Here is a 27919-nt window from a genome sequence, read left to right as displayed (position 1 = left end):
CCTCAACCTCAGTGTCACCCTCATAATGTAATTGTTCCTCATCTGAATTTTCATCTGAATCTTCAGATTGATCTACATCTTCTTCCTTTGCTAATTGTGAGTTGTTATCTGAATCATTATCACTGTCATATGCATCATCAGTGTCATCACTACTATTATGTGCCTGCTGAAACACTGACTCTTCCTCCATTATAACTTTGAGATTGTCCTTTCTGAAGTTTATGCTCTCTTGGGTGCAAAAAGCAGTAGGTTGCCTAGGGCTACTATGAAAAACAACACCTTCTGGATCAACAACAAGAACTGCAGGCTCACTAAGATCATACAAAACAGGTGGTTCATACACTATTACTGCTAATTTTTCAGTTGGTGTTGCCCTCACTAGCAAATTGAGAACTAAACAGTGATTATATTCCTTCTTCACTTGCTGCAGTTTGATGTTTGTGTCAATCAATTCTAAGCCATGCTCTCTCTCCTCTCCTATTCCTAAATTCCTCATGTGGTATAGCTCACGAGAGAAATAAAAACCTTGTGTTTGCAACACCGCATACAGGTTCAGAAATGTAACATGTGAGCTACATAGCTTCATATCAATATTTGGCTGACAATCAAAGTGAATCCGAAGTTCCCAAACATCATCATTCAACTACAGTTCACACATATAAATTCAAATAAGCAAATAACCATAGATATTCAGATAAGCAAATAAATTCAGATTGTAAAACTGGTAAAGCAAGCAACCTCATCAGTCAAACATTTTAATGGGAATAGGACAAGTATGCCATACTTCTTTTCAACAACACAACACCACAACCTCTAATATGAATTCAAATTGCCGAGGAGCAATCCACAACCTCTAATTGACAAGTATGGCGATTCAGAATTACAGTAACAAGATTAAATACTCTAATATGAACATGATCATAATAATATCGAGTCCAGAAGCAGCCCACAAGAAAGAAACAAAGTGCCAACATCACGGACTTACATCTACCATTGACACAACAAAAGGAAAAGGCAAAAAAACATCAGGGACTTACATCAAGCCGCCACGAGCACCACCGGTCCAGTGATGGCTACTGCTAGGGTTGGCGACCAAGATCTCTGCCATCTTCACCCTGTCCTCCATGGACAGCGCCTCCTCCTCCTCCTCCAAATCATCATCCTCCAAAGCAGCGCCGGAGGAGTGGTTCAAACTGGAGCCGCCGTCGTCCACAGCTAGACCTACGTGAAAGAAACAAAGTGCCAACATCACGGACTTACATCTACCATTGACACAACAAAAGGAAAAGGCAAAAAAACATCAGGGACTTACATCAAGCCGCCACGAGCACCACCGGTCAAGTGATGGCTACTGCTAGGGTTGGCGACCAAGATCTCTCCATCTTCACCCTGTCCTCCATGGACAGCGCCGCCTCCTCCTCCTCCAAATCCTCATCCTCCAAACCAGCGCCGGAGGAGTGGTTCGAACTGGAGCCGCCGTCGTCCACAGCCAGACCTACGTGGGCATCTACCCCGAGGCCGGGGAGGTCTCCGTAGCCGCCCGCAACGTCACCGCCGCCGAGAGTCGCCGCCGCCATCGTTCGGAGAGCCACCGCTACACCACGACATTGTATTCCCTATAGACGTGTGTTGGGAAAGATAACTTTTGTCGACCGATTGTTGATGGGGAAAACTTCTAACAAACTGTTGGTCGAGAAAACTCACATACACCAACCAACTGTCGGTCGGGAGTGCAAGGATGCATACCGTCTAATTATCGGTCGGCAGTACTCTTAATAAGAGCTAACGGTCGGTCGGCAAAGTGGACAAAGAATCCCGACCAACTTGCGGTAGATAAAGAGGCCAACCTTCGATCGACGCGCGCGTGTATGAAATTTCGTAGAGCCACCAATTTTGGCCCAGCCCGCGAAACCTCCCTTGTTTCATTTTCCTTGACTGCACGTTCCAAAACCTAATCCCCTCCCTCCCTCCCACGCCGCCGCTGCCACCTAGCGCCCCATCTCCTCGCACCAACCATGGCCTCCCCCACAGCCTCCGTCCCGACACACTGCTCTCTCCCTCCTCCCCTCATCAGAAGAGAAGAAGAAGGAAATCGAGCGAGCAGGTCCAGATCGAGCTCTGTAGCTCAGGACTTCGACCACACCTCCGATGACGCGGCCATGCGTTATGGAGGAGACGGGGCTGCCTGCTCCATGCAAGCCCTCCCTTCCTCACCTCAGGCAGTTGCCAGATCATGGATTCACGCCGTCGTTAAGGTCCTCGACGGAGATGCTCGCACGTCGTCCGTTGCCCATGCCATGGACTTCTCGGGACGCCACTCAGACTTTGGTACTCTTTCTAAGGTCCATCTTCCATTTTCTCTTCTCCCCTCCCCATCCATTCGGTGATGTGGTTTCTGTTTGTTCGATGGAGCAGGTGCATGTGCATGGTCGCGGGAGACGCCTAGCATCCAACACCAGCTACCGAGAACCGTGTTGCAAGACAGTCTGACGCCTCCCTTCTTTAGTGATTTTGGCATAGGTCGTTCCTCTACTCTGCTCTCATGCTCACTCTGTGTGTGCATGCAAATTTCTCCCGTGCGTTTTGGATTTGTGAATCTGTCAACTGTATCTGTAGCTAAAAATCTCTTCCTTGCTGGTATTCTTCAGGCCATGAGCAGCTCTACCCTATTAAATCTGCTAAGTTTGTAACCAATAGGCGTACTTTTATGCTAGTGCCATTGGATAAGTACTATCACGTCACGTGTGGTCTAATGCAAAAGGATATTTGAAAATGTACATGAATCAATTAAGGGAAATCAATTAGCAAAGATGAGGTTCTAGCAGTACAAGAATTCCTATTTGGATTTGTACAGAACTACCTCGCGGGAAGGCACTCATTTATTCTTATTTATTTTGATCCTTTGGTCAGATGAATAAGGTTCCGGAAACTTACATGCGCATACATCATTGATTGTGTTGAAAAATAATTAATTTTGGTCTAGTAATTATTCTTTGTAGCTAGCTTGTGAGACTTGGGGTACTGGTTGGTGCTCTAATTCACAACAATCACTGTAGGTTAAATTCTTTTGGGAGGAATCAGCTGAACTAGCTATTAAGTCTAGTTTGCCTTACACGGGTTTGGAGGGGTCTGTTGCTGGGGTTGGTTCCTCGCTGCATCGTTGAGGTTAAGGTAAGTCAATTTTATTTGTTGCTTGCATTCATACATGTTAACAAGATACATGCGTTTGTGAAATTTCTTGATTTGGTTCTGCAAATTATTTCCAAGCATGACATGATTATTATTTTTACTTTTATCAGTTTTTTGCCAAAGCTAGAAAATATTGTTAGCTAACTTATCGAATGTTTCAGGCATCAGCTGTGTGGGGCTAACAACTGGAACACTAGCTAGTGGGCAATGACCACTAAGAACACTTATTTTAAGAGAAAGATGATATGCCCTATCGGTGGCCACCAGGAGAGGAGAAAAGCAACCGCCAAGCTCCAGGAGATAGGGGATTAGCCCCACCTACTGGTGAAGAACACACACATGCAAATGCCATCTCTAAGTATGTCAACATCCTGCATTCTCTTCTTCTCCGCTTCCCATTTCACAATTCGGTCCAACTGCATACCAATGTTTTACGAACTTTAGTATCCCAAATGTCTCTATCGCTGGCAACAGGAAGATAGCATTCTGTTGTTGGTGTCCATGTATCTATTGCTGCCACCACGAAGATAGCAACATCCCTTTCAGTGCCATCTAATTTATGGCCATTACTAAAGACTAAACAAAGATAGCTGAAATACTGTACTCACATGGATAGAAAACACTAGAAAGGTGTATCTCTAATACTTAGCTATATGGTACTAGTTCTCTAGAAAAAAAATTACATGACCACATAACTCTTTCATGTGTTCAGGAAACAAAATTACAGTGTCAATTACGTCTTTTATGTCTCATATACTTTCCATCTTAGATATCTATGATGGTGGAAAGATAACATTTGTTTATGTCATTGTTGATAAGAGAATGTGAGAATATATCTTTTTTTCGTCATCATTATTGAAAGGAAGCTAGTACTTGGCTTCCTGTAGTTATAACTAGATGAGTGTAGCAGTCAACACAGCTACAACCACAATATTGCTTATATTTTTTGTTCTCCACCTCGACACGCATTATTCAGTTTCACAGCATAACATGAACCTTCTAGTGCACAACATTTTTTCACCCTATGACATAAATCAGATGAAGATAGTCATGAAACGGTTCAAACAAATGCCTTTGCTGACCTATCAAGTCCTTATGGAGATGGTGGGTCGGTTGGGGTGATCTCAGTCGAGGATCAACGTTAGTATTAACACATGGCTATTGAATTCTCTGTATTTATTATTATTTATATTTTTGAGAATGTGATGATCCTCTATGTTTGATTTTTTGTTTTGTAGTGTAGTTTCTAATAGTGTATTATAATTAAAAATTGTTTAAATTTTGTAGGACGCAAACAAAAGGACTTCACTCCCATGGAACCATGAAGCCAATGATCTATGTCAACTAGATGTTTTAGATTTCATTTTGTACAATTGATGTCTCATGCATGCATATTTTACATGTACTTTTTTGAACATGATGTATGCTCATTTTGTACAACTTATGTCTCATACATGCATCTTTTACTTATCCTTTTATGAACACGATGTATGGTATCTGAGTAGTTATGTCTAGAACAGACTTAAGTGTGTGTATGTGACAAATAGTTAATGGAATAAAAAATGTTTGGTGGACTTGAAGTGAGCCTGATTGGTGTCTTGGTGATTGTACTTAGAACACATGAACTATATGTATGTGACAATCAGTACCACATGTAAGGTGTGGTTGGCTGAAGAAAATGTTTATGAACTATTGGTCGGCGAAGAAAAACCATTTCTGATTGTTGGTCGGCAAAACAAACCGTGTCTGACAGTCAGTTGGCAAAGGCTAACACCAGGCCCAACATAATGTTGGTCGGGAAAGAATACCCTGTCCAATAGTCGGTCGGGAAAGGCACATGGTTGCCCCAACAGACTGTTGGTCGGGAAAGGTCCATGGCAGGCCCAACAAACTGTTGGTCGGGAAAGGTCCATGGCAGGCCCAACAAACTGTTGGTCGGGAAAGATACTCCATAGCCGTCAAGCAGTCGGTCGGGAAATCTATGTTGGTCGGGAAAGGGTTTTCCCGTATGGACTTTCCCCAACAGACATTATCAGTCGGCAATAGTTTTTTCCGTCCGACCGTTTGTTCGCGAAACTTGTATTCCCAACCAAACTGTCTGTCGGGAAGCAGTGTCGTGGTGTAGTGCGTGCACAGAAGGAGAGGGGAAGCAAGGCTAGGGTTCTCGGGTTGGTCCGGTTCGACCAGGTTTGGGTATGCTACGCGGTACGTGTACGCCACTGTGCCAACTGTCATGCGGGCCCGGTACGTCATATAGTGCGTCAATACGACTTTATACGCCTGTCAGACCATATTGCAACAATTAGGCTCGGAAATGATACTAACATGCAAAAAAATTGACTATCGGTACCTATCCGTCACAGCGTGCCCAAGTGTGGTATTGCCATGCAATTATCTCATGTATTATGTATGTATGTATGTGTATGTATTATGTATGTATGCATGTATTTAGAAAAAGATACATAATGTATATGTATGGATGTGTGTTGTGTATGTGTGTGTGGTAGGCCGATGGGCCACTTGAAAGTGGGGCCATCCCTGTAAATTGTTTTTAAGTAATAATAATAGATAATTAAATAAACAAATAATTAATTAGTTAATTAATTAATTAGATAAATAAGTATTAGTGATATGATTACGAGTAAATAGATTAATTAGATAATTTTTTAATTAGGATAATTAAATTATCCTATTAGACTATGACACGTTAGTCCCTCATTGAATTAATCTGATTAATTAATAATTAACCTAATTAAAAATTGAGTCTATGACACATGAGACCCACTGGTCAGTTGACCAGTCAACTGCTGATGTGAGCATGGCATCATGCTGATGTCATAAAAGCATTTATTTGAATTAATTAAATCTGTTTTGAATTCCTAAATATTAATAAAAACTTTAAAAAATAATATAAAATTAATCATAACTCAGATGAAAATATTTTCAACAGAAAGTTGATCAGCAGAACGAGACGAATCCGGATACGCGGTCCATTCGTTTGTCACGCGTCCCTAGCATAGCAAACGTGGAACTTTTCCATGGTTTCCAGTCTCACCAGTAGTAGCCACATACCCGGAAAATATCATCACATATTCTTCGGACCCGTCTATGACGTGTAGTACCGCGTTAGTCCATGCCTAGAACTACGTGTTACCATGTCTTGCATCGTGTTGCACCTGTTGCTGTTATTTATTGTTTCTTCCCCCTCTTCTCTCCGGTAGACCCCGGCGCTGACGCTGCTGCCGGGTACATCTGTGCCCCTGGCGACCAGACCTTTGCCGCACAGCAACAAGGCAAGCAACCCCCTTGATCATCCCTATATCGCCTATGTCTTTCTTCCTCCTGCTTGCATTAGAATTTTGCTACTGTTGTAGTTAGCTCCTATATCTGATGCATAGCCTAATTTTTTATGAAATTCTACTTTCAGTACCGCACTTTAAACTGTTTAGTATAGGTGGAGTAGTCATCCCCTCTGACCCCGTAGTCCACTTGCCCCGCTTTGTCTTCAAGTCTCAATCCCTGATCGACGAGCCAGACCCGGCACAACACTTACACCCCCCTTAGTTGTGCGACGGTACAGAGATACTATCGGGTACCGAGGGTGACACCTCGCGAAGTACTCCTGATGATATCTATGTAGTACAGCTAGTCGGTCGTGGTTATCGAGGGTGATTCCTCTAGGTCCACCTTGACGGATACATCATTCGGAATCCAACGACTGTGATACCTCGGATTCCTCCTGATGTTTCTACCACACAGTTACTTGGCCATGTTACTCGAATCTTTGATGAATAGATGTTAGGCGGGTGGATTCCGCATGTTTGTGTCGATGACATAATAAAAATGACATTGGATTTGGGTATTTGATCTGGGTTGGTCGGAGACCTTTTCGCACTAACCGGCTACGCGGGAAGAATTATGGGTACTCGGCATCGCGGTATCAGCCGAAGCTCTTTAGACGTCAGCGATGGAGCGGCGCATGCCCGAGTGGTCCCGAGATGCATCGCACTTGTTATAAGGGGTGCTAGGACTAACATCAGCCGCCCACGCCTCATGTAGGAGCGCAGATGGCAAGTGGGCCCATGACCCCTTTGTGCTTAGGAGTTAGACCGGCGGGCTAGCCTCTCTGTTGAGCTTAGGTGAGGCTGCGACGTGTCGATATTCCGAGGCCGGGCATGACCCAGAAAAGTGTGTCCGGCCAGACTGTTATCGAGCGTGACGGGAAACTTGGTGCACCACTGCTGGGATGAAAATTAACTATTCGAATAGCCGTGTCCACGGTTACAGGACCACTTGGAGTTATGCCCTGATCTTATACAACTACAATGGTTATTTCACTGGTTTTTGTTGCCCTGGGATTGCTTCCTCGCAGGGAGTCGAGGGAGGATCTCTGGGCGTGACCTCATATTAATATTTTTGCAACAATATGACTATTATTTGTGTTCCCAGTTCTACTCTCGTCTATTGTTGCAAGACCCCTGAAGATGCTAGTCTCCGATAGGACTAGGCCTTCTCTCTCTTTCTCGCATTGTTGCACTCAGTCCACGTATAAAACCCCTTCTTTGATACTGATGCATACTTAGTATAGTTCTGATGTAAGTCTTGCGAGTACTTTGGATGAGTACTCACCGTTGCTTTGCTCCCCCTTTTCTCCTTGATCCGTTGCTGCGACTAGATGTTGGAGCCCAGGAGATGGAGTTTCCTGCCGACGAGTGTCATCCCGATGGTGACTTCTTCGTGGAGGCCGCTGAAGACCTGGAGTAGTTAGGAGGTTCCCAGGCAGGAGGCCTCGCCTCGTTCGATCGTGTCTCTTTTGTGCTAGCTTTCTCTAAGGCACCCCATGTCTAATGTTTGTACTCAGATATTGTTGGTTCCGCTAACTCGTGTGTTTATTGAGCTTCTGTATTCTAGCACCCGAGGCCCCTGGCTTGTAATATGAAGCTTATTTTGTTTTTATTTGTGTCTAGAGTTGTGTTGTGATATCTTCCCGTGAGTCCTTGGGTTTGGTCGTATGCATTTGCGTGTATGATTAGCGTATGATTAAATCGAGGGTGACACAAGTTGGTATGAGAGCCGACTGCCTGTAGGTAGCCCCCTTTCCAACTCCTTGGCCGAAGTTGAGTCTATTGCTTGAAAAACTTACTAACTTTGATGTTGTGGCTTACGGGCCCACATCTCAATTGGGTGGTATTAGTATCTTTTACTCCTTTTCTATACTCTGGATTCTACTCTCTCTTCTCTTTCGGGTTAATGATTTTACTAACTCTAACTCTAGGTTCTCGTAAATACTTCCTCCCGGAGAGCCCCGTATTCCATACAATGTCTTGATCCGTCACAAGACTCCGATGATACTCTCCAATGTTTCTCTTGAGAACTTGTGCCCATCGCTCTTGCAATTTCCCTTCCTCCGTCAACCACTATGGATGACTACATACAAATGTCGTTCATACCTTCTTCTCCAATTGTTCTTGTTTTACGAGATGCAACGAATTATCTTATCGGGGATTCGTCCATCATTAGTTGTCATGGGTTTTGAAAGTTCTTCGAACTGTTATTCGATCTTCCGGAATCCTCTGTAGCCTATTGCTCTTGACCTTCTGACCTGCTTGCATTATGGTTAAATCCATATGTGTAGCCGCATTCATTAAAATCCTTTGTGATTTTCCTATGATCTTATTGATTCTACCTTAGTGTGAATTAACACAATCATCTGTTTTGACTCATAAACTATCTTCCGGCTTAGACGTCCTTCCAGACAGAGCTGGTTCTCGAGAAATCAACTTTGGTTGGTTGTCCATCTAAGTCCATTCAACTTACTTGTATATTGGTCGGAGCATCTGATTATGATACACCAACCTGGAAATCCTAATTCCTCTGGTAATTAAGTATCGATATTTTCAAATGTTCTATAATCTGATCCCTTGCATTTTATCTTCCTCTGGTTGAGTACCGATACTCACATCAGGTCCTTTGTGGATAGTCAGACGCATCACTGGGTTATTATCCGACATCATCCTTTACATTCAAAATTTTCTTGTGATATTGTTCTTGATACATAATGCCATTGGTTAATTGTGTCTTCTCCCTCTAATAGAATTGTATCCTATGCTTTGTCAACCATGCTCTTCAAGCATGTGTTATTTACTCTTAAAGTTGTGGTATTTGTTCCTAAGATGCCCCGATGGGTTGAACCTATGCCTTACTAAATCTATATGACCCAAAGAGTTTTTCACGAGTCTTACTCTTCTGGTGTTCTGCCGGATATTCTTTCAACGCTACAACCTGATCAAAGGCGAGGAGTAAATGGCAGGTGACGCATTGATGAAGTGGGAGTCGACCTTGAACTTTGTGTTCATGCCCATGGAGACGACGTTGATCCTATCATAGAAGCTTCTCGTATCAATAACCATTTGTTGTATGATTTGATCTTGTATCCGTGATTGGGTACTTTGCAATGGTAGTTCCGACCATGTTGTCCTACCTTGAATTCATCCTTAGATGAGTTAAAGTAGTTGTCTTCTTTAGATCAATACATTGGTCCTAACCTTAATGTTGATCTACCTCCGAGTATTATCCCGTGTAGCCGGAGGATATCGCGGAGCTATATAACTTCTTGTGAGCTCCTCATCAACTATGATATTTTCAAGGATTCCAGTTTTCCTCGTGTTTTGAGTTATTGGACACTCAAGGACACTGATAACTGAATTGAGTATGCAATGCAATTCAAAAACTCCTAAGTAATATTCTTTGTTTATGAGTTTGTGCTCGATCTTGTCATTCCAAGCTTTTAAGCTACATCATCATCGTCATGTTGGAGCTTGACCATGCTATATATGCCCTCCATCTCTGGAACACATTTCCAACTGTGCGTTAAGCTCACATAGAGCTTTCCACATCATATTGGCTGTTTTGAAAGGCAATATTGATTCTGGGCTAGCAGTCTTAACTGTGTTTCCGACAACCTTTAGCTTCACCATTCCCTTGCTCGATGTCGTCGCTGATCGATTACATCTTCGTGAAGCTTCTCGACAAATGTGTCGTGATCATCATCAGCATTCTGAGCTCTTGCAGGGTATGAACCGAATGCATGTTGAGAAATATCATCCCTTCCCCTCGATGAATTGTATAATCATCGACATCCTTGTTGCCTTCCCTCCAACACAAATGTGTTCATGTTTTGTGTTTTCCTTTGAGTTCCTTACTATCCGACTTATGTTATGTTCTACCTTGGAGTATTACCATTTGTTATGTCAAGAATATTGTGAGCATTGTTGCACCTCTTAGGAATTCTTGATATAGTAATACTTCTCACCATGACACCATCACCCTTCATTTCTTGGTCCCGTGTTGTTTCAAACCGGAATACCAACAAGTGAACTTTGATGTGTGATCCCAATACTTTTCACAACCATATCGTTTTGAAGTTAATGACTGATAGTTTCAGTCTTGGTGTGTTGGTTGTCGACTCACCATTCTAAAATTCGTCGTGCTACTCAGTCCATATTTTTGAGTGCACCCTTCGACCAATGTTAAATTGTTGTTGTTCCCTCGAGCATACGTCATTATATCATTTGAGTTGACAAATGGTATCTCCTTTCCCTTATAATTTTGGAAGTTCATCCCTATCGAAATCTTGATGAATTGTTGTTGAGCCCATCGGCCGCACCCTCAAGTTCTCCATGGTTCATGATGAAGCTTTTGAAAGCACTATCTTTGTGCCTAGCTCATGAAGGATATGTTTGATAGAAGAAGTGTTTTCCCAAGGTTCACGTGCAATCCTGTCGCCGCGAATATATGGAAGTTTTGTTTTGCTTCCTCTAGGATCATACCAAATCATTGACGCATGTACGAAGTGTTATATGTTTTGAACATTTGTTATCTTCACTTCATATAATTTCTCTTAGCATCCCAAGCCACTAACTGATTTGATCAAGGAAGAGAAGTTCCTTCGTAAGAGCTAACCGAGGCTTACGCAAGGACCTTGATATCCTCGGTGATGGTTCCCAAACCAGAACTCGGTTGCATTGTGTTGTAAGAATTCCACGTGGGCACGAATGTCTTGACATTGTGTTCATGTGACTTGCAATCCAACTCATGATCCAAAACTTGTTTCCGTAGTACATATCCCGAGAATCTTGCCTTGTCATCTCGTCTGATTTCGGTGGTCCCCCTTTCTTCTCAGGCACCCTGAGACTGGGGTATCCTGACACCAATCAGATCTGAATCTCGGGCAGATATGATGGTTGGAACATTTTCCAATAACTATAACTTTGGTCTTATGTAAACCGGTACGGTGATGTCTGGTCTAACATACCGGGCCAAAGGACCTATTGTCATAAATTCTTCCATATGTAAGGTTAGCCATTCTACCATGCGGAAACTAAATGGCTTATTTTGTAAGTTGTTTTTGATGAATCCTTTGTGTACCCAAAGTCCAACCTTTATCCGATGAACATGTCGATGCTACCTCGAAGCAAGAATGTGGTACTTCAATTGTCAACAGGAACATTGAAAGCGCAATGCTAAATTGTTCCTGATCAATTATCCAAACCATATGGTATGGGTAAACATCATGATTCTCCTTGCCCTTTTATAAACATGGTTATGTACTTGATGACCTATCATTTATACCATACTCTATATTTTCCTCGGGAATGGTATACTTTAATACTTGTGTGTGTGAACACATTTTCCTTCCCATTGGTATGTTCGACCTTTCTTATGGCATAACTTATCTAAGCAGTGTTAATTCCCTGTTTAGGTAAATTTCTCGGTAAACAACTCTGTCAATAAATTCCTGGTACTATTGTGGATAACATTCTGGTAGCCGCCGGTGGACGATGACCTTGCCTATTGGTCCGCCTCGTTTCAACGAGCAGGAAAATGGTTCTATTCGTTCCCCGCCTTTGGTATCGACGTTGTTGCCAACATAACTGACATGCTATCCTATGAAATGCCTTGTTACCAAGACCGTATAAGATGTCGCCGCTCTGCCTACTCTTGGGCCATATGGAGGACCCATAACCCAAAGTTCCACAGGATTGAAACCTGACTCTCCTGTACATCTTTTGACTCCAAAGTATCCTTTGCACTTGGCTTCGTATGAAATTCCCGAGCCACCGTCCAATGGAACGATCACTCTTTGGTCCAGATGTTATCCAACATGCTGAAGATCAAGGCCGCATTTTTCATGAGAATCTGAAGGCTGCTCAGTCTCGTGAGAAGAATCAGTATGACTGTCATCATCAAGATATGGTCTATCAACCTGGCGGAAAGGCTTATTTTCGTGTCACACCAATGAGAGGTGCACATCATTTTGGGATCAAGGACAAGTTAGCTCCTCGCTATATTGGTCCTTTCACTGTTCTCGACGGGCGTGGAAAAGTAGCTTATCAATTGGAATTGTCGGCGAACCTTTCTCAGGTTCGCGATGTCTTCCATGTTTTCTCAGCTCCGTCGTTGCTTCAAGGATCCTATTCGAGCAGTGGATCATGATATGCTTGAGCTGCAACAAGATCTCTCTTATAAAGAGCATCCGGTCCGCATTCTCGATTAGGGTGAACGTCAGACTCGTCGCAAAGTCACCAAGTTCCTTAAAGTGCAGTGGACAAATCATTCTCAAGATGAAGCCACTTGGGAATGCGAGGATCATCTTTGTGATGAATACCCCGAGCTCTTTCCTTCTACCCCATAATTCTCGAGACAAGAATTCTTGTTAGTAGGGGAGAGTTCTAACATCCCCAGCTTTTGCTACAGTGTTGAATGTAATTAAGCTACAGTGATCCCGCGCTAATGATGCCACATCGCCGTTATTGCTATCGTTGTTCTCGCGTTAGTTCGAAACCGAGTCAAATTCGAAATTTCAAAATAAAGTCAAACGAGGAAAGTTTTTTGAATGCGAAAATAAAGATGTAGGAGGAGTTATAAAAATTCCCTAATAAATTATAAAAGTGAATCGAGCATTTTGGAATTATTTAAAACCAATATATATTTAAATCGGAAACTATAAAAAAAGTAAAAGAAAAAAACAAACAAAAAACCCCAAAAGGCCTGGCCCAACTAGGCCAAAGTGGCCCATCCGGCCACCCACCGGCCCATCCGACTAGGGGTATAAGACCCCCACGGCAAACCCTAAGTCTCCCCACGCCCCACTTCTTCCTACCGCCGCCGCCACTTCCACCCACCCCGTCGCTCCCACCTCTCCCCACGAGGGAACCCCGTGGTTCCCTCCCCTCCCAGCGACCCCACGGTCCCCACCTCGTATCCCCCGTCGCTCCCTCCCCACTCTCCTGGCAAAGAGCGCCAGGAGCCCACCGCCCAATGTCACCTCGTTGGCCTCTCCTCCCCCGAGACTCCCTCCTCTCCCCTGGATCCCATCGCCGTGCTCGGCCCCTCGCGCTCGCCCCCCCAGCGCCCGCGCCTCTCCTGCCGGATCCGCGCCGGGGCTGCGCCGACGATGCCGCGACACCCCTGCCCCGGGTCGCCCTTCGCTGCACCGGCAGCCACCGACCTCCTCCGTCGTCTCGGAGCCCCACGGCGGCGCCACCAGCCGTCGCCGGATCCACCTCGACCTCCACCTCGTCACCGGCCTCCTCGTCATCCTCCACGCCGGCTCCATCGAGCCTAACCGCCCCTCTTCTCAGGAACGTGCGGTGAGCCCATTCGGGCTCCTCCCACCCTCTCCTTCCTCTCCCTACTCCGGCGAGTCGCTGGTTGCGTGCTCGCGTGCACTTCGGTTCCTCCCTGTTAGACATAGGGGATTAGCCCATGTTGATTGTGTAGTGTAGGAGAAAATGGAAATATGCATGTACGTACGTACGTATGTATGTATGTATGTATGCATGTATGTAGAAAAAGATACATGATGTATATGTATGGATGTGTGTTGTGTATGTGTGTGCGTTAGGCCGATGGGCCACTTACAAGTGGGGCCAGCCCCTGTAATTTGTTTTTAAAATAATTATAGTAATAATAATATATGATAAAATAAATATATAAGTACCTAATTAGTTAATTTATTTATTTATTTATTTTTGAATTAATTAATTAGATAAATAAGTATTAGTGATATGATTACGAGTAAATAGATTAATTAGATAATTTGTTAATTATGATAATTAAATTATCCTATTAGAGTATGACACGTGGGTTCCTTATTGAATTAATCTCATTAATTAATAATTAACCTAATTAAAAATTGAGTCTATGACACATGGGACCCACTAGTCAGTTGACCAGTCAACTGCTGATGTCAGCATGGCATCATGCTGATGTCATAAAAGCATTTAATTGAATTAATTAAATCTGTTTTTAATTCCTAAATATTAATACAACTTTAAAAATTAATATAAAATAATCCGTAACTTAAATGAAAATATTTTCAATATGAAAGTTGATCAGCAGAACGAGACAAACGTGGATACGCGGTCCATTCGTCTATCACGCGTCCCTAGCATAGCAAACGTGAAACTTTTCCATCGTTTTCAGTCTGACCGGTAGTAGCGAGAGACCGTGAAAATATCGCCAGATATTCTTTCGACCCGTCTATGACGTGTAGTACCGCGTTAGTCCATGCCTAGAACTGTGTGTTACCATGTATTGCATCGTGTTGCACCTGTTGATGTTATTTATTGTTTCTTCCCCCTCTTCTCTCTGGTAGACCCCGGCGTTGACGCTGCTGCCGGGTACATCTGCGCCCCTGGCGACCAGCCCTTTGTCGCAGAGCAACAAGGCAAGCAAACCCCTTGATCATCCCTATATCGCCTATTTCTTTCTTCCTTCTACTTGCATTAGAATTTTTCTACCGTTGTAGTTAGCTCCTATATCTGATGCATAGCCTAATTTTTTATGAAATTCTACTTTCAGTACCGCACTTTAAACTGTTTAGTATAGGTGGAGCAGTCATCCCCTCTGACCCCGTAGTCCAGTTGCCCCGCTTTGTTTTCAAGTCTCGATCCATGATCGACGATCCACACACGGCACATCACTTACACCCCCTTAGTTGTCCGACGCTACAAAGATACTATCGGGTACCGAGGATGACACCTCGCGAAGTACTCCTGATGATATCTATGTAGTACAGCTAGTCGGTCGTGGTTATCAAGGGTGATTCCTCTTTCACCATTCCTGGTGATGCCTCTGTCGTGCAACCCCTCAAGTGTGGGACCCTCAAGCGTGATTCCTCTAGGTCCACCTTGACGGATACATCGTTCGGAATCTAACGAGGGTGATACCTCGGATTCCCCCTGATGTTTCTACCACACAGTTACTTGACCATGTTACTAGGATCTTTGATGAATAGATGTTAGGCGAGTGGATTCCCGCGTGTTTGTGTCGATGACATAATAAAAATGATAATGAATTTGGGTATTTGATCTGGGTTGGTCGGAGACCTTTTCGCACTAACCGGCTACGCGGGAAGAATTATGGGTACTCGACGTCGCAGTATCAGTCGAAGCTCTTCAGACGTCAGCGATGGAGCGGCGCGCGCTTGAGTGGTCCTGAGATGCATCGCGCTTGTTATAAGGGGTGCTAGGACTAACATCGGCCGCCCACGCATTGTGCAGGAGCACAGAGGACAAGTGGGCCCACGACCTGTTTGTGCTTAGGAGTTAGACCGGCGGGCTGGCCTCTTTGTTGAGGTTAGGTGGGGCTGCGACGTGTTGATATTCCGAGGCCGGGCATGACCCAGAAAAGTGTGTCCGGCCAGAGTGTTATCGAGCGTGACGGGAAACTTGGTGCACCCCTGCAGGGATGAAAATTAACTATTCGAATAGCCGTGTCCATGGTTACACGACGACTTGGAGGTGTGCCCTGATCTTATACAACTACAATGGTTACTTAACTGGTTTTTGTTGCCCTGGGATTGCTTCCTCGCAGGGAGTCCAGGGAGGATCTCTGGGCGTGACCTCATATTAATATTGCTGCAATAATATGACTATTATTTGTGTTCCCTGTTCTACTCTCGTCTATTGCTGCAAGACCCCTGAAGATGCTAGTCTTCGATAGGACTAGGACTTCTCTCTGTTTCTCGCATTGCTGCAGTCAGTCCACATATAAAACCCCTTCTTTGATATTGATGCATACTTAGTATAGTTCTGATGTAAGTCTTGCGAGTACTTTGGATGAGTACTCACCGTTGCTTTGCTCCCCCTTTGCCACTTGATCCGTTGCTGTGACCAGATGTTGGAGCCCAGGAGATGGAGTTTCCTGCCGACGACTGCCATCCCGATGGTGACTTCTTCGTGGAGGCCGCTGAAGACCAGGAGTAGTTAGGAGGTTCCCAGGTAGGAGGCCTCACCTCGTTCGATCGTGTCTCTTTTGTGCTAGCCTTCTCTAAGGCACCCCATGTTTAATGTATGTACTCAGATATTGTTGCTTCCCCTGACTCGTGTGTTTATCGAGCTTCTGTATTCTAGCCCTCGAGGCCCTTGGCTTGTAATATGAAGCTTGTTTTGTTTTTATTTGTGTCTAGAGTTCTGTTGTGATATTTTCTCGTGAGTCCTTGGGTTTGATCGTACGCATTTGCGTGTATGATTAGCGTACGATTAAATCAAGGACGTCACATGTGGGAAGCTGGCGGCTGCACATGGCAACCGTGGACGAGCTCATGACCAAGCTCGCGGAGGAGCGCAAGCAGCAGCTTGAAGCATCAGCAGCTTGAGGAGTTCAAGCAGCAGCTTGAAGTTGAGGTCGCCCCTCACAAGACGGCGAGGCTATACCTGTCGCTGCGCAGGAGCTGCGGCCCGCCGCTGGTGGACCTGGCACGGCGGCTCGAGGAGCAAGAGGGTGTGGCACCCGTCACCTACGTCGCGCTCAGCGGCCTCACCAGCTTCGTGTTGTGCGTCGTGGAAGCCGTCGATCGTCATCTTGGGCACCGGCCAACGCTAAGGGTGTAGCGCCTAAGCGATCGGCGTCACACTACCGTAAGTGCAACGCCTGAGGCTTAGACGTCACACTGGTGGGGGTGGGGCCTGCAGCGCCAACATGGTCGGGGGTGTGGCGCCTACAGCTAAGGCGTCACACAATGTAGTGTGACGCCTCAGCGTCGGGCGCCACATAAAAGGGTTAGCTGAGCGGAAAAAAATCGAACGTAGTCCAGTTTATAATTTTTTGGATCCAGGAGTTAAATTTATCGATTTTGCCGGGAAATGTGTCCTTCATGGACGCTTTCTCATGACAGCCTAGCGTGCCCACCAACTGTGTGCAGTGATAGTTCTTGCTTGCCAGGAATTTTACAAAGTGAGGGCACTTATATCTTCAGCAACAAAAGTTCTCAATGCCAACCATTGCTCGCGGTTGCAAATATTAAAGAGAAAAGTGGACTTTGGTTTTCTGAATTCTTATCTTGTGTTTAGGGGTTCTAGGCCATAGATGGTTCCTTTCTAGCACTAATGTTTATTGAGTGCCCTTTTTTATTAATTGAGAAGGTTGAGAGGAACTTTTGTGTGTGTGTGACGGCCGCCGGGGGGGGGGGGGGGGGGGGGGGGTTGTTCTGAAGTACCCAATGGTGGGAGGTGTCTTGTGGGTTCAACCAGTGTGTGTCGGCCAAAAGTTAAGCGGGCTTGAAATTCCTTCTACCAGAGCCCAAAGTAATGTGTGAAGCTTCATAGGCGGTGGCAACACTAAATGGAACCTGACAAGCCGAGGCATGGGTCGCCCTCCCTGTTGATGATGCAACTCAAAACATCTTAAACACTTACGCGAATAAGGGTGATGGAATGCCTACAAAACTCTGGTATGATTGGTGGCTCTTGGAGATGCCTTTTGCAATTGTCATGCCAAACCTTCTAAAGTGTTTTGCTAAAAGGATTATTTCAGCGGATGATGCTTGGATGAAGTTCATGAAAATTGATCTCCCTCGGACTCCCCTTCGTGAATTCACCAATGTTATCAAAAGGTTGCGTTGTAGTCCTGTGCTCGGAACAAATGATACATTGACTTGGCGATGGACTAAAAACGAAATCTATTCGACGAAATTTGCATGCATATTTCAGTTATTTGGCTTGCACTTGACTGTTTCAGCATGCTTATCCAGTACATCTTTGCTCTGCTTAAATGCAAGATTTTCGGCTAGACAAGTGAAGAGTTTAACTACTGACAATCTTGAGAAAAGGATTTGGCCACGTTGTAGTTGTTGTCAACTTTGTTTCAGCGGGATAGAAACATCATGCCATTTACTCGCCTCGTGTCAATTTCTATTAGATTGTGGTAGAAACTAGGCAGGCACCTTACTTTGCTACCTCTTTTCTCTCACACATTGGTGAAATGTTAGGATAATTCCTTCTCAAAAGTTGCTTCCATCTACGACAGCTCATTGGTTATTTTCATTTGTTGTTTCCTTTCGTAATAACGCACTAATTGAATTTCTAAAAGATATCCGTTTTTTTAGAAATGAATATATACCAGTTGGTGGATAAGTGGTGTCAGTTGATTTTTGATGAATCATGCCTCCGGGCTTGAACAAGGTGTCCCTCGATGACTACTGAGATGGCGAATGCAAAATACTGGGTTGAACCGTCCCTAAACCTTGGCAATCAATTGGCTATGTGTGTAGTCAAGCATTGGTACACCTACGTAAAAGTTCTTACGTAACTTATGATGATTTATCCTAGTTTGGTTAGAAGAAAGAAAAGCCACAGGCCCACACGAAGGAAATAGCATAGGTTTGCGTAGGTAGATTACCCAGGTCTAACATTTTTTATGTGTAGTCCTATCTTCGGTGGGAGGCCGGGCATGCATGGACTCCGAGTGCAAACGCCGGGAGACGGTCACTCAGGTTACAACACATTAATTAGGTTATTGACACATGAGGCATCATGATCATGTGTTCTATTCGATTGTTTCAACCTTGTTATAGTTTTAATCTTATCTTGTCCTTCATTTCGTGATCTTGGATTCTTAAAAACTACTCCATCCGTTCTTAAATATAAGACCTTTTAAAGATTTTACTATAGACTACATACGAAGTAAAATGAATGAATCCACACTCTAAAGTATGTCTATATGTAGTTCATAGTGGAATCTCAAAAGGTTTTATATTTAGCAACGGAGGGAGTATGTGACAATAGAATGTTGCATTCAACTATCGATGCAGGGCCTGGGGTTTCTACCCTCTTTTCGAAAGAAAGAAAAATCTATTAGCACAAATTGTCAAATCATTTCACTGTAAGGTATGATAAGTAAGCATCCTCTCGGAGGCTCGCGAATGGGATCTTGGCTTTATCTTCCAATAATTACAAGATGCTCGCAAGTTTGGAGATATATACAAGATGCTTGGAAATTTGGCAAGGATGCTTGGAGATTTACACTCCCGCCAGGCACAGAAATTAGGTTAGAATCACTAGATGCTTGACCAGATATAAAGTTTCCGAAAGTTTAGAGAGCATATATCCATCAGCTACCATGCCCAGCACAAATGCTATGGCTCCCACCCTCGCCACGGCGTCTATAAAACCCTACCTCCCATGGCCACATAGGCACACCGCCACAAAGCAACCAAGCAAGCCAAGCCGTAGTAGCAAGAGCAATAGTAGCCAGGAGCTTCAAAGCAAGCAAGCAAGCAAGCAGCCATGTCCATCGTCAAGCGTGCTCTGGGGTTCGGCGGCGGCTACGGCCAGAGCAAGCCCGTGATGAACTACCACACCCAGAACTCCGACTCCGTGACCACCGTCGTGACGGAGATCAGCCACATGAGCCTCAACGAGAAGCAGTCGGCGTACAACGGCGCCGTGCAGCAGACGGCCTCCCTCACGGAGCTGTGCAGCGAGGACGCCGAGGTGCAGAAGCACGGCTACGGGCAGCAGGCGTGCGGCAGCGACGTCGGAGGGTTCGACGCCCTCGTCCGTGACAACGCCGCGCAGAAGCACGGCGGCGGCTACGGCGAGCAGAAGGCGTCGTCGTACTCGTACCAGCATGAGAGCGGCGCCCACGGCGGCTACGGCGGGCAGAAGGCGTCGTCGTACCAGCATGGAGGCTACGGCGCCGTCAGCCACGACAGCGCCGGCGCCAAGCAGAAGCATGGCTACGGCGAGCAGAAGGCCTACAAGCATGACGAGAGCTCCGTTCAGAAGCATGGCTACGGCGAGCAGAAGGCCTACAAGCATGACGAGAGCTCCGTTCAGAAGCATGGCTACGGCGAGCAGAAGGCGTACGGTGGTCACCACCAGGACAGCAAGGTCCAGAAGAGCGGCTACGGCAGCGAGCACACGGCGTACCAGCATGAAGGCAATCTCAAGGGGTACACCGCTCTCCACCAGGACAGCAAGGTCCAGAAGCATGGCTACGGCGAGAAGGCGCACGGCTACGGCGGCGAGCACAAGGCCTACGACGGCGCGGTCCAGAAGCACGGCTACGGCGAGCACAAGGCGTACGACGGCAAGGTCCAGAAGCACGGCTACGGCGAGCAGAATGCATACGCGCATGGGAGCGCCGCCGCCGCCCTCCACCACGACGGCTACGGCGCCGTGAAGAAGCACGGCTACGGCGGCGAGCAGCAGGCGTACCAGCACGGCGCTGCGGCGGGAGGGTACGACGCCGTCCACCACGACAGCTCGGTGCAGCAGAAGCACGGCTACGGCGAGCACAAGGCGTCGTACCAGCACGGGAGCGACGCCGGAGGCTACGGCGGTGCCCAGCACGGCTACGGCGGCGGGCAGAAGGCTTACGCGCACGGCGCTGACGCCGGGGGGTACGACGCTGCTTTCCACCACGGCGGCGCGAAGCAGACCAAGCACGGCTACGGCGGCGGCCAGATGGGTTACCAGCATGGCGCCTACGGCGGGCAGAAGGCGTCGTACCAGCAGCAAGGGTGCGACGGCGGCGTCGCCGGGTACGACTCGCTCGTCCAGAAGAAGCAGGGGAGCTACGTCGGCGGCGGGAACAATGCGTACCCGCGGCAAGGGTGCGCCGGCGGCGACGTCGCAGGGTATGATGCTCTTGTCCAACTCCGGCAGATGCAGAAGCAGCAGCAATACAACCAGGCCGGATGCGAGAGCGACGAAGAGAGCGAGGACGACAGCGACTGCGAAGATGGCGGATACGGATACGGCGCTGGTGGAGTGCACAAATACACCGCCGGCAGCACCATGCCCGGCGGCACGCAGTACTACTCCGCGTACGAGCGCCGCCAGCAGCTCGGCGGCGGGAGCCACTACGAGGCGTACGAGAGCTCCACCACCCAGGGGTACTCCGGCGGCGGCGGGTGGGCGCAGCCCAAGAACCACAGCTACTACTGAGCTCCTGCCGTCCTGCCCACCTGCTTCTACCAGCGTGATACAATCCTACCCGCAGTGATACTTACCTGCTCATGCTCCTGCATGGGTATGCTAGTATTTGGTGGACCTTTGCATTGCAAAAGTGTCTAAATAAGATGTAATTCTAACTGATATTCTCTGCATCCACCATAAGTGTCATCGGTACAATAATTTACTACGCAGTACACAAGTCTGATTATTAGCATGCGCCTCACTCTGCAACATGCTCTTGATGGTCGTCGTGGTAAGTGGTGGTAACCCATGTACAGATCTGGCCCGGGAGCTTCAGCTATACTAGTAGGCAGCTGCTATTCATCAACAATGCTGAGCATGCAAGGGCCAGGTTTCCTGAACAGAAACCTAACATGGTTTCTGCGCGCCGTGTAATTACTTCTAGACTGAAGTCGAATTCGGCGGCGTGATGCCTTGATCCAAGTAATACTTCTTCTCGGCATCGGCCAGCCTTGCCTGGAATATCCCCCATTCTTTTCTACACCGTCCTCTTACCTGTGGCGCGCCAACAAACGTGTGAGTATAACAGGAAGTGTAAAGCATAAATGGATTGTGTCGTGGCGTGGAGTTCAGAATTCGTGTACACAGAAATTCACATTGGAATGTAGAGAATACACAAGAAAATCAGTAAGATTGTGCTTACCCCTTCCCATGGTGCTCTTCCGTTCTCCGACTTGCCCTGTCAGGAAGAATACTACAGGGTCAGGAAACAAGTTACAGCATACAGTGATAGGTGAGATGGAACGGTGACTATACCTGGTTACCAAGTGATGGAACACCCTGATGAACAATCCACTGAGCGTCAACAACTCCAATTTTCTCATGAGCCGGCTGTTTAATTTAAAGAAAGAGTAAAATAGTTTCAGCTCAGGAAGACATGCAGGGTTGGGAAAAGCATGTGAAGTGAAGAAACACGTAACTACAGCTTCATAAAGTTGTTGTCGATATAATTGTGGATGGTGCTAGCCTTCCATGAAAATGTAATCAAATAGTTAATAATGCAGACTACCCCTTTGGATCGAAAGGATTTTGTAGGATTAGAATCAATAGATTTATTTTTCTTTCTATGCAGCTCCTTTTGGATCAAAGGAATAAAACCACCGAACTTACTATGCATTGCTTTCTACACCCCAATGCCACAGGGTCCCTAGCAATTTAAGCTAACCTAGACCTTTAGGAGGTTAAATTACATGTACGGTGATCACTTTCAAGGGAGCAACATGTTTAATTGATAATTGGCAAAAAATATTACCTCCACACATTTCCTAAGAGCAAAATCAAGACCCCATCCATGGATCAAGTCGTTCTGCAGAAAACAGTGTGTAGAGGTGTAAGCATACAGCTCCAAACAAGATGACTAACTAAGAGATCTAAATGACACCCCACCTGAATCATATGCCATACACAGCGCCATGCATCCCTAGAGAACACAGTTGCCATGATTTCTACAAATCTGCACATCAAATTGTTTGTGAAGACATATTTTGACAGATGAAAATAAATTAACAATAAAAGATTGGTCCCTACGCTGCACATGGTGGCAGATGGGGATCCGAACACCAGCCTGGCCTCTCCTCAGTTACTCTGTATAAAGCAAAATATCACACAAGGAACTAGTATAGGTGGGAGATGGTTAAGCGTTAATAAGAATATAGATTCTCTAACTCACTTGTGAACTTCTCGATCACCTCGCCGCTTAGTCATTTGCCATGTCAGACCTCTATCAGGTTCCAAACCAGGTTGAGAGATCTCCAGGCCATGCTTCCTTACAAGCTTGATGTACCTGAAAAAAATGTATTGCAAATATCAGAGGAGACACCAGGGTGACAAGCAAAGAGAACAAGGGTGTGATGCTTACTCCTCTGCGTTGAAATGTTGAACACCTAGATCCTCATCCCAGATAAATATGTAGTCATACCGGGCAACGACATCAGGATGTAGAAATCTCTTGGCATACCACCTTCGATAAATAATAAGTAAAGCATTAAGAGTTGACAGTCAAACAAACAGAAATATTGCAAAAAACTAAATAAAATAATGGCACAAGCTTACCATTTAGTTTGCTTGCTAACGCTCACATGGATAGCCCTTTTTGACCACTCAAATTCATCCCATTCAGTAGTTCGACCATCATAGTGGAACAACATAATTGTGAAGTTCTCCGAGAACTTTATATAAGACATGCATTAACATGAAAAGCAATCATTAATATTTTGTAAGTGAACAGAGTGACCCATTCACTGCGATGCATCATCAGTACCAGAACATGTTTTATCCAGTGCTCTGTTTAAGCATGTTACATGTTTAATTAATCACCTTTTTGACTGCTGCATCAATATTTGCCTTTTGCGCGATTCCAACTGTAAATGTAACAAGATACCTTGGCTGGATAGTAAGATCCTGATGGTATGGTCCAGATCATAGATAAGAAAAGGGTATTAGAAACATCAGTTAGAGATTTTAAGGCGTCATTTGTTACTTAGCAAGTGAAACAACAACTAACCTCGCTAGGTTCACCCCACAATCTTCGTGGATAAAGGTCTGTTTCAGATACGACAATACCTGGTGGGAGCCTTTCAGCACCTTTAGGGTTTGAAGTGACATAAATCTGAATAAAGAATATTTGTTAAAACATAAAATAAAACCAGCTTTCTCTATGAGGAGAGACACCTATTCAGTCAGTTATGTCCTATATTTCAATAAAAGAGGTTACCCAAATTCAACTGGGAATGAGAATAGTTAGGATGAATTATATATCTTTTTTATCTAAGGAGAGTGAGAACTTCGATCAACTCCCACAGATAATCGAGGATCCAAAATTTGGTCATCAACTTACACACTTCCATAAAGAATGCAATACATCGTTTTGACAAGGCAGAACTAATTTTGTATCCTACATGTAATCCCAGAATTTGAAATTCACATACTATACATGAGAAATACAGGAGCAAATGATCACAAAAAATTAACTAAAACAATATACAATCTAAACAAAAAAGGATATACGCCAGAAGAAAGCTAACACAGACTGCACTGAACAAATACAGGACACATGTCAAAAAGCTAACATAATCCCTTGGAAAGTATTAGCCTGGCAATGTACCTTAGGAATTTCATCAGACTTGGAATCAGAATTGTTCTTCTTGTGACTATTTGCAGATGTCCATGCATGGTTCAACAATGTTTGGGTTGTGATTCCGGAGTTTCTATCTTCAATATAGGAAACAATACTGGAAGGAAAATGAAGCTGCAAGATGCAGATAGTAAAGATTTTCTGTCTAAAGTATGGGGTATAAGAGAACAAGAGATGCAAATGATCCAATTTACCTTGGTTATATTGACTGTGGGGAAGGATATCCCAAACAAGTAACCTAGCATAATACCGATAACTGCTGAGAATATGAGCCTCATGCCTTCATTTGATCTTGGCATGCTGCTGCTGATGAAGATTGGCAATGAAATTATTATGCATTCAATTGAGGACCACAGAATAAAATATCAGAAGTCACTAGGCATCAGTACTGTCCATGAACTTGATGCACTGAACATACCTCCGGCCTAGAATGCCGGGCTTTGCCATGGGGGCTGTCAGTATCTTTTGGCGGCGATGGAACTTGTTAGCAGAACGGTTTCCGTACCGCTGAAGAACTTGTAGCTGTTAGTTCAGAAGGGGAGAAAAGAATGGTGAGTCGGAGCTGCTTGTAAATCATCAAATGATTCAGAAATGAGAAAAGAATGCCCCTGAATCCCCGATGAACAAACTGAGAAGCAACAAGGGGTGCTGATTAAGCTGGTTACATATAAAATGCTGAATCCCCGTTACCAACTTGAACAAGTTTCGCAATGAATGAACTAGACTAATGCGAACGCCCCGACTAAGACAGGCTTCTAGAACTACCGGTGCAGCTTTCTTAGTAGTACATCGAAAAATCAACACCCTCAAGTCAGCATTGCTTCCTACACTGCCGCAAGCAAAATTTAAGACTACAACAGTGCCGACAAGTACGCACGCAAGCACCTAGAAGGAACTCTAAGCCACCCGGCCCCGAATTTCAGCGGCGGTTGTTGAAATCTCAGGACGGAAGCAAGATCCGCGTGAGGAGCAGAGCACGGGCACGCGACGCGGATCGCTAGAGCATCCGAGCAGCGCAGCAGAAACTGAAGGAACAAGGGAGCAGCTGCGAATCGGAGGGGATTCGAGGCGGCCAGATCCCCCAGACCGCGGAACAGCTTGAACTGGACTCAACATCCGCGCGCGTGCGCGTGCGCGGGTGCTGCGCACGGCCCGAGACGGTGCTTACCGAATCCGCGGACGGCGGCTCGTGTCCTCGCGGATCGGGACGGCCGTGCCAGCGATCCGGCGGCGGCGGCGGCGGTAGGCCTGCAGGCAGGGCTGACGAGCCCGGGAGCCCTCGCGGTCCCGCACGGGCGACGCCGAGCTCGCACCGGCGAGGTGGGTAGAGAGGCCGCCGGCGACGGCGTGAAGTCGGCGCGGCGGCGGCGGGGGGGAGGCGAGCCCGTGGACGCGGTGGCGGGGGGAGAGGAGGTGGCAGCGAAGGCCGACAGGACAAACCCTTCTTCGCTGTGACCCAGTCCCCCTCCCTGGTGCTGCTAGTCGTGGTAGCGGTGGTGCAACGGCAGGTGGGGTAGAATATTACGTACTACTCGGCTCGGCTACGACGAGTCTACGAGCGACGGTGGTGGTGGTGTTGGTGGTGGCTTGCGGTGTGAGCGCTGGGCATGAGTCATGGGTCATGACAGTGGTGGTTGATAGAATAGTCGTAGCTGTATCTGGTTGTCCTACACATGGCAATCATTTAGCGCCAGGATTAAACTGTGCCACACCCGACGGGCATACATTAATCGGGGTTAATAACTTATTATAAGTATAATATGCCGCCGTCTCGTTGTTTCTGCTGCGTCTCCAGCAACGGAACCGGTGGTTGCTCGCCTGCTGGTGCAAAATATTGAGATGCGTCTAAAACACATTTGGGACTTGAGAGGGCGGTGAGGGTGGCTCTAATTTTCCACCCGGATCAAATCAATTGAGAGAGAGAGAGGGTGTCCAGGTGTGATGATGGAGGAGGAGACGTACTTACGGTCATGGAGGCCTCGTGGGGATGAGAAGAGAATGAAGGCAGCACGTCGAGACCACGGATAAAACTACTGTCGGGCCAGGGGTTTCCGTTCATTAGCAGGGAGATTGATTCCCAAAGATTTGCATTCAAGCAGGGGTTAGTACCCCTGCCATTTATATACGCACACAACTATTCCATCGCACAAATATACGCACGCAATTATTCCACCACAAAAACAGGCCGTGGCGCCAACCTACCTCTGATTGCATCATTTGGAGGACATTGGTATTCCTAACTCACCGCGATCTAATTCTTGATGCTCTCTTTTTTTTGCCTTTTTTATGGTGCGTATTAACTGAGGGGGGACATTTTATCGACTACGAGACGTCTATAATGAAAGTTAAAATGTGTATATGTTCGTTTATAGAGATGAGTATACGCAGGGGTGTAATCAGGGGCCATGGCCTGGGCGTGGCTGCTCGATTGTTTGTTGACCATATCTAGAAAACACTATTTTGACACTGTTTAGTAAGGCTGTTGGCCAGGCATGTTCCTAAGCTAGCTACGTTACTAATATAATGCACGTATATATGAACGTTCGCATTTGTACTATGTTAAAAATCAAATGGTGGTAATTCACTTGATATTATCCATATACTAAAAGGATTAAGTGTACGTTGTTGCGCCGTTGGTGTTGTTGTGTTTTTATAAAATAAATTAGCTTATTTGTTTTTTTAAATATAGGTGTATTAGATTTTTAAAGAGTCAAAACTCTTCAAATTTGACTAAATTTGTGGAGAGCTATATTAATATTCATAATATCGAGTTGCGATCATTAAATTCATCATGAAATAAATTTACATACTTTATTTATTTAGTATTATAGACGCTGACATTTTTTTACTTCAAACTTAGTCAAAACTAAATAAATTTGACTTTCAAAAAAATATACCTTATATCTTGAAACCGAGGAAGAATTTGATTTGGTTGGTGTGAGAGGGCGATGGCCTATCTATTTTTATTTTATTTATAATGCGGTGTTTTGATGGGCCTTTCATGGTATGATTACGTGTTATGTGCTAATCAAACAATATTTATATCGGAAAATTTTCCGTGTCACTATCTACATGTACAATTTTGATGTAACAATAATATATTTTTAGGTGGCGAGGGGTGCACGGGATAGACATACTATTATAAGCCGGTTGCTTATGGTTAATTTTAAAATGGTTAACCAAGTCAAAATCATGAACCCAATCCCAAATCAAATACCTTAATCGAACCAAAAAACTTTAAAATTAAAGAACATAGTGAATTAAAAGAATTGAATAGCAGAGCTTGTTAAGAGATTATTGATCCGGTCAAAATTTGGTGACCAAATTTTAA

At 45.4% G+C, this 27919-nt stretch overlaps 2 protein-coding genes across 5 annotated transcripts; one reads left to right on the top strand and one right to left on the bottom strand.

Moving 5' to 3' along the window:
- Positions 1-19658: 19658 nt before the first annotated feature.
- LOC123445162 (glycine-rich cell wall structural protein 1.8-like) lies at positions 19659-21575 on the top strand. 2 transcript variants are annotated; one of them, XM_045122108.1, is made up of 2 exons: positions 19659-20284; positions 20339-21575. In XM_045122108.1, the coding sequence occupies exons 1-2, from the start codon at positions 19761-19763 to the stop codon at positions 21423-21425; spliced, it is 1611 nt and encodes a 536-aa protein (XP_044978043.1). In that variant the 5' UTR covers positions 19659-19760; the 3' UTR covers positions 21426-21575. The 2 variants fall into 2 exon arrangements, with proteins under 2 accessions (XP_044978043.1, XP_044978042.1); XM_045122107.1 differs by having other exon boundaries at positions 19659-21575.
- Positions 21552-26197, bottom strand: LOC123445164. Of its 3 annotated transcripts, none has more exons than XM_045122109.1 (15): positions 25757-26197; positions 25007-25110; positions 24783-24894; positions 24559-24702; positions 23959-24063; positions 23772-23855; positions 23508-23623; positions 23314-23415; positions 23125-23238; positions 22983-23039; positions 22842-22908; positions 22708-22761; positions 22212-22286; positions 22099-22134; positions 21552-21950 (listed from the first exon to the last, which is right to left on the bottom strand). In XM_045122109.1, the coding sequence occupies exons 2-15, from the start codon at positions 25033-25035 to the stop codon at positions 21837-21839; spliced, it is 1209 nt and encodes a 402-aa protein (XP_044978044.1). In that variant the 5' UTR covers positions 25036-25110; positions 25757-26197; the 3' UTR covers positions 21552-21836. The 3 variants fall into 3 exon arrangements, with proteins under 3 accessions (XP_044978044.1, XP_044978045.1, XP_044978046.1); XM_045122110.1 differs by having other exon boundaries at positions 24783-24891; XM_045122111.1 differs by having other exon boundaries at positions 24783-24891; positions 26029-26129.
- Positions 26198-27919: the final 1722 nt, after the last annotated feature.

The sequence above is a fragment of the Hordeum vulgare genome, chromosome 3H, assembly GCF_904849725.1.
Source record: "Hordeum vulgare subsp. vulgare chromosome 3H, MorexV3_pseudomolecules_assembly, whole genome shotgun sequence".
Classification (NCBI taxonomy): domain Eukaryota; kingdom Viridiplantae; phylum Streptophyta; class Magnoliopsida; order Poales; family Poaceae; genus Hordeum; species Hordeum vulgare.
This window is presented reverse-complemented; position numbering and strand designations above follow the sequence as displayed.

Bases quoted from the DNA above. Each gene is read 5' to 3' on its own strand.
- LOC123445162 (XM_045122107.1), top strand. From the start codon at position 19,761: ATGTCCATCGTCAAGCGTGCTCTGGGGTTCGGCGGCGGCTACGGCCAG.
- LOC123445164 (XM_045122109.1), bottom strand. From the start codon at position 25,035: ATGGCAAAGCCCGGCATTCTAGGCCGGAG. The intron at 23,856-23,958 runs GTTAGTTGTTGT...CCATACCATCAG, and splicing joins TGTGGGGTGAACCTAGCGAG to GATCTTACTATCCAGCCAAG. The intron at 23,416-23,507 runs GTAAGCTTGTGC...TATTTATCGAAG, and splicing joins GTTAGCAAGCAAACTAAATG to GTGGTATGCCAAGAGATTTC.